The sequence below is a fragment of the Lycium barbarum genome, chromosome 12 (genome assembly GCF_019175385.1).
Source record: "Lycium barbarum isolate Lr01 chromosome 12, ASM1917538v2, whole genome shotgun sequence".
Lineage (NCBI taxonomy): Eukaryota > Viridiplantae > Streptophyta > Magnoliopsida > Solanales > Solanaceae > Lycium > Lycium barbarum.
The window spans coordinates 3,880,140-3,887,453 of NC_083348.1; the positions used below are offsets into that span (position 1 = coordinate 3,880,140).

Genomic DNA, 7,314 nt, shown 5'->3' on the forward strand with positions numbered 1-7,314 from the left:
AAATTTGTAAACCTGCTATCCACTCGATTATAGTGAAGAATTTGGGAAAATCATATAGGAAGATAGGTCATGGTTTTTTACTCTCTTGAGAAAGGATTTTTCCACGAGAAAGTTCTTGTGTTTATTTATTATTTCCACTGCATTACCTTCATATGCAAACTATTCCAAGAAACAGATTCTTGGAGCGCATAGGAGTAGCCCAATCCTAACAAGTGATATCAGAGCTAGACCTTTCTACAAAGGCTAGTACCTTGAAAGTTGGTGGCACCTCCTACTGTACAAGAAGGCTAGTCAACCACCAGAGCACCATGCTTCAACATAAATTATTATGTGATGGAAAGCCCGTATTGAAGACTACATAACAGGAGAAGATCCAGAACTATGAGAAATTATTCAGAAAGGACCACTTATTCCCAAAGCATCAACTTCCTCCGACGACAAAGAGTCAACATCAGAGTCCTTAGCCAAAGACAAGAAGGACTATACAGAGAATGATTTCCAGGCCATTCAAAAGAATGCAAAGGCCAAACAGATACTTATATGTGGCCTTGGACCAAAAGAATACAGTAGAATCTCCTCCTGCAATATGGCCAAACAAGTGCGGGATACATTACAAACCACACAGGAAGGACCAAATCAGGTAAAGAAATCTAAAATCTCCATATTAAATCGGCAGTATGAGTTATTTAGAATGAATGAAGGGAATCTATCCAAGAGATGTTCAATAGGTTCACCAACATAACAAAACAAAATTGATTCTCTGGGAGTAAAGATTCCTCAATAAAATAGGATTGAAAAACTGCTCGATATTTTACCTAACTCTTGAGAAAGCAAAGTCAACTCTATTATGGAGGCCAGAGACATGGACACAATGACCATAGAGGACCTCATGGAAAATTTGAACACATATGGGATGAGAAAGCTCCAAGCACAGAAGAATACTTTATCAACCAAAGATATGGACATGGTCCTTGTAGCCAATCACAACAAGGATTTCAACGATGAAAATATGGCCCAGCTCACGTGAAGATTTCAAAGAATTGCTAGAAAAAGAAGATTCCAGAACAACGGATGTTTCTCAAGATCAAAAGGACCCGAGAGAAATAATCAAGATGGATGCTAGAGATGTGGAAGATTAGATCACTTTATGAGAGACTATCAAGAAATAGAGGATGAAAAGATAAAAGATGATAACAAAAGTTGGGGAGAACAGGCTCCAAGAAACAGAATGAGTAACTGACCAAATTATAAGGAAAGCTTTAGCATTCATGGAAAATTCCTCAAGCGATGACAAAGATGAGGAAAGAAACTCATATAGATCCTTGATGGCCTTGGAAGAGTCAAAACAAGATGATACACTGGCTTTCATGGAAAACTATGACTCGGAATTAGAAGATGAGGACCCAATGAAGAGTTCTCAAGATTCAGGTGGTTTTGTAGTTGATTTAAACAGTCTTCATAGGACAGTTCATAGATATATTAAATATTAAAGTATACCTTTTCTGAAGCAATATGTTATGATGATTTTACAATATTTGATCTTTGAAGTTGAACAAATATATTGAAAAGAATTAATCTTCATCTCATTTTAGATACTTCCTATCACAAGTATTTTCCCTTAAAACGGTAACAATTAAATTTATACGTTGTTTGTAGGATATATGGCTAGATTAGTAATTTACATATAATAATGGTATGCAATAATAAATGACATATTGATGAATAATATAGAGAACAACTTAAGAAACCGAAATATAGATTCTGAGAATTTGCTCCGATCTTTGAAATAGCTCCTCTATCACGAGCCAATCAGTAAGACATCCCTTATCTCTACGTCTCATATTACAAGTATGAATATGAATAAAGGACTAGCCCTAAAATGAAGGGGTACACTTCTATTTATAGTAAAAAATAGATGGACCATAGTACAACCTAAAAAGGGCCTTCTGAGAAAACCCTAAAATGGATAAGACGGCTCCCCGTACAGATGTCAGAGATTCCGTACGGATGTCAGCGCAAATCATGGGGCGGTTAGGCGACGTGTGACCTAGCTCGTAATGAATTCTCCAAACCTGTGTAGAGCGTCTTCCCCTCAGGCTCGGGCTCTCCATGCTTATCGACATGCCCTCAGTTTGACATTTAATTCGAATAACTCACAACTTTTTGGTCCTCGTCCCCTTCGATCTTACCCGAGGCTAATGATCTCGTTCTTCTTTGACCTTGTATCAGACAACCACGATATTTACTTCATTTTTCACCGTATACGAATTACCTCTATTTTTACCATGTACAGATTCGGTTTTTTCCGTATACAGACAGTCCCCACATTTCTCGGATCGAAGTTTTACTGAAGTGATGGGAAGTGGAACGATAACCTCAGTGATTTTCTTAGTAAGCTTCCCTTTGAAAACAAGCAGGAAATGAGACGCCTTTTCGTGTCATGTCTCTCTGACTTCGGACACGTGTTTTCTCCTAGTTGGTTGCCCCTTCGATAACCGCCTCAAAATCTATCACCCCCTTCCTATAAAAGGTCGATCATTTTCACTTTTCACCTCTCGATTATTTCACTCATCTTGCTTTGCTCTTACTTCTTCTTGCATTTTCTTTTGAAATTCTGAGATTTCAATATTTTCTGAGAAAATCCACCCAAGGTCCCAAACTTTTCTCAGTTTTCTGGAAAATTTCCTTTAAATCTTTATAACTTCATCCTTTTCATCTTCATATCTTCATACTTCGATCTTCAAACCTCACAAAATGGCAACGAACACTGATTCTACTCCCAAAATGTTCCTTCGGTTTCTTCTCCGAATATCGAGGTCGTCACCAGCCCCGGGGTCAAAGCTCAAGCTAGCTCCTTCAAACCCCAATCCAAGGACATAATACCCTTGAGATACAATTTTGACCACGAGTTTGTCGTCAAAACGGCCATAAAAAAATCTGATCAGGGCTACGACGCCAGGCGTTACCTCTCATCGATCAAAGAGAAACACCACCCCAAAGTCCGAACTGACTACGGCTGGGACAACCGCCCAATAGAGATCATTGGCCCAGCTGATAATGAAGCAATCGCCGACATCAAGGAGGGGTACTTGTATATTTACACATACCTTTTTACATTCAAGCTCGACCCTCCAATAGACCCAGCTATCCTTGAGATGTGTCGGGCATATCAAGTGTGCCTCGCTCAAATTGGTCCAAACGTTTGGAGGATCGTGGCCTGCCTTCACCTTCTGGCCAACAATGTGAATGCCAACTTCACCCTGCACTATCTGATCCGGCTATACTGTTTGAGGATCTTTCGTGGCGGAGTTATAAAGCTCGTCAAACGAGGGAGGAACCCCATTCTTTCCAGAATTAATGAGAACAGAGATCGAGGCTGGTATGAGCATTTTGTTTGGGTCAGAACTGCGAATATCATACCGCGGAGTTCCTGTCCTTTCCCGAAAGGTAGAACGACAAACGTAAGTTTTATAGGGCTTATTTCCCTTTACGTGCCTTTGATCAATTCTCTAACTATTTTCGATATTTCAGCCGTTGAATGGGTTCTGGAGGCGATACCCCATTTTCCTAGGTGGATCGAGGTTATCATAAGCCAACATCTGCACCAAGAGCAGACATGGAAAGATCTGTCCTACGAAAGGTGGACATCACAAAATCATGGTATCTTTCTCTTTCCTTTTATTCGCGATATTTTCTTCTGTTCAACTCCTTTCCGATGTAACCCTTTTGATATTCAGGTTTGGGAAAAGGTTCTTCAACCCCTCAACCCGCACCAACGGATGAACCCTCCACGCAGGGTTCAAATTGTGATATTTCAGAATCAGCACAGCTTATCGCTGAGGCCGAAAAGAAGAAAAGGAAACCCAGGTCTTCTAAGGGCCATAAAACAAAGAAAAGTTCAAGGGATGCAGCGGGTGCATCCGAAGCTTGAGGTTTGAGGGATAAACTCGATGACGACGTCTGGGTTGTGAGAATTAGTTTGGACCCTTCTATTGCTTCTACCGGGGCTGAGACAACTCTAGTGGAGGTACCAGAGGAGAGTGTCGCAGTTAATCTGCTTGGCTCTTCCATAGGTGGGGGACCTGAGACCCCTTTACCCCTGGTAATAGAATTTCTCCAAGCTCCGCTTCTTTTAAGGGACGTCGAGATGATCGAGGTTATGGACGACACTTCCCCTGAGGCGGAGCCTATGGAAAAAAGGGCCAGACAGGCTGAAACAACTCCTCCTCCTGCTCAATCCTCAGAGCAGGAGAGTTTTGATCATATGTTTTCCGAGGATGGGTCCGCCGATAATCCTCCTGCAACAGCGGAAGCCTCTGGGTTCGGACACCTCCCTATTCCATAAGTGTCGAGAAGGGCTACTCGGTCTACTGAGTCTGGCTCGAGGTCTCAGATTGTAGATGTTTTCCTAGCTCTAAGTGTAGAGCTGAGAAGGACTAGGTCGACCATCGTCACAGTTCCCGATGACTGCAGCCGGGGTGGCCAGTCATCTCCAACCTCTTGTGTCGGATTCTGATAGAGAGAAGATGATCGTACTCTCGTGGCAATGCCTTCTCAACGAGAGTATGCATGCCGACAATCGGGTGAACATTTTTCTCCTTTTTTCTCTTCCAACATGTTTCAACTTATTTGGTGTAACCTTCAATGTTTGCTGATTTCTAACTTTGTTTCCTTTTTTGCAGTCCATCGTGCTCGAGAATGAAGGTTTTCTTCGAGCTCAGCATGAGATAGATGATTTATGAGCCCAGTTGGATGCTCAAAGCCGAGAGACTAAGAAGTTCAAACTTCGCTTTCAGCAAAAAAAAGATCAGTTGAGCCAAATCATCGGTCCTCCGACCCTCCGAGCCGAACTCGAAGCAGCTAAGAAGGAGAACCTTCGGTTAAAAAATGAGCTCGATGATTCGGTCCAGAAGAACAAAGTCCTGGAGGACGACAATAAGCAACTCAACTGGGGGAACTCCGAGTATATCTCAATGCTCGTTCAATTAGAGGCCACCATTGCCAAATTGAGGCAGGAACTAGACTCCATTAAAGGTGAGGCTGCAAACATGAAAGAATAGTTTAGGCAACTCGAGTTCGAAAGGGCCATAGAGAAGGAAGCCTTGAAGGTTTCCCAAGAGAAAGCCAAGAGTCGGGCCCGAGAAAATAAGAAACTCAAGAGCGAGCTCGAGGCTGCTATCCGAGACAATGATAGGCTTCAGGACGAGCTGGCAGCTTCTAACCACATTCACAATACTCTGAGAGAAATGAGGTCCGAGCTGGAGGTCAAACTAAAAAAATCTCAGGATGATCTGAAGGAATCCCATGATAAAGTTGAGGCTACCGAAGCTTGGTCCATCCTTCGAGTAGAATATGAGAAGTGGAAATCTGAAAGTTCTACGCTTGACGCGGCTCAACGAGGTATTGTGAATATTTCTGCTCATATTGCCGAGGCAAAGGAACTCAAGGATAGAGCTAAGAAAATACTCGATGATAGTTCCGAGGAAGCCCCTGAAGAGTCTGGCTCTAGTGACTCGGTTCTTCTTCGACGGATTAAACAGGCTTAGAGGACCTTTGTACTTTGTTTCAATTTTTGTAATCCTTTCAAGGAAAGGCTTCGGCCCTATATGATATAAAATTTTCTTAGGCTCTCTTTTGCCAATATTTGTTTTGATCATTTTTTATACTTATTCCGGTTCCTTTTCATCCGATATCTTAACGAGGGCTCGCCCGCGGGAGCCTTTTTATGCTTTGTGAATTCGGACGTCTCCGAACCACTTCGGGCATATAAGTCAAGGCCTTTAATCACTCGACCCTTTTTTGACTTTTTGAAGTCTTTTGTAAATTGCTCTCGGACAATTATTACCTTGATGCCTTTGTTTATTTTGTGACGGCAGTCCCCAGACGAGGGTAGCCCATGGGCCTTAACAATTAGTTGTTCTTGGGTACTTTAGTAAGATAGCATATTTGATGTGTATTTTCACCGAAGTATTTTTCTTCATATTTCAAATAATTGTCTCATACAAGAAGCTGAGGACTTTATCCGGCTCATTCTGCCTTTTCCATTACAAAACTATCTAGGCACGATTTATTTGCTCATTTAGCCCTTACAACAAATCCTAATGCAGAAGGTTCGATAAAAAATAAAAACAAAAAATGTTTTGACTTCGACTTCACTTCTTACTTCATTTCTTTGAGTTTTACCGATCTTGCCATTCCTGGCGAGGGTATTATAGTCCCCTGGTGTTTGTATACGAAGCATGAGCAGAGGAACACTATAGAAAATGATGTTGTTGGATCCCCAGTCCATAACACTTAGCTAGTCTTCGAGTCCCCGGCATTTAGCTTGATTTTGAATGAGAAAAGTAACACATTGTACATTGTTGCCTCGTTAAAAACCTTGCCAGAAAATCCACTTCAGGATAAAACCTAGCTAAGAAAAAAAAGAGTGCAACACGTGTTTTCAGAACTAATTCTACTTTTTTTGAATCTTGTTTCGGTTTGAACCTGCAAGGAAAAGGTGAGAATCACTGAAATTCACAAAGGGTTAGTAACTCGAACCTTAGCAATAATATTTTTTCAAGTGTTCCACGTTCCAATTATTATGCAGCTATTGGCCGTCTCCGGTTTCTAGTTGAAACGACCCTTTGTCGGTTATTTCGGTTATCTTATATGGTCCTTCCCAGTTCGGGCCCAATTTTCCATCATCGGGATTTTTAGTGTACACGATAATTTTCTGAATCACTAAGTCCTCAACTTGGAAATGCCAAAGATTCATTCTACGATTATAATATCTCCCCATTCGTTGTTTTTGAGCTGCTAAACGGACCAATGCATTCTCGCGAAATTCGTCCGCTAAATCAAGATTTACGGCTATAGCATCCTCATTAGACTCATTCATCACATACCGGAACCTTAGGCTCGGTTCCCCAACTTCCACAGAAATTAAGGATTCCGCACCATATACTAGAGAAAGCAGCGTTTCTCCAGTACTTGACTTCGATGTCGTTCTGTAAGCCCATAGTACCTACGGTAAAACTTCCTTCCACTTATGCTTCGACTTCTCTAGTCACTTTCTTAGATTTTGAATTATGGTTAGATTTATCGACTCCACCTATCCGTTTGGACTCGAGTGATATGGAGTCGACAAAATCTTCTTGATCTTCAATCCTTCGAGGTGGTCATTTACCTTACTACCTATGAACTGTCGACCGTTGTCACAAGTTATCTCGGAAGGAATGCCGAACCGACAAATGATATGGTCCTAAATGAAGCTAATGACTTCCTTCTCCCTGACTTTCTCGAAGGCCTGTGCTTCAACCCATTAAGAAAAAT

The 7,314-nt window shown here is 41.5% G+C and overlaps 1 protein-coding gene across 1 annotated transcript; it reads left to right on the forward strand.

Annotated features, from left to right (window-relative positions):
- Positions 1-1,268: 1,268 nt before the first annotated feature.
- On the forward strand, positions 1,269-5,546 carry LOC132624082 (uncharacterized). The gene is made up of 4 exons (XM_060338913.1): positions 1,269-1,428; positions 3,738-3,867; positions 3,979-4,320; positions 5,066-5,546. The coding sequence occupies exons 1-4, from the start codon at positions 1,269-1,271 to the stop codon at positions 5,544-5,546; spliced, it is 1,113 nt and encodes a 370-aa protein (XP_060194896.1).
- The last annotated feature ends 1,768 nt before the right edge of the window (positions 5,547-7,314 follow it).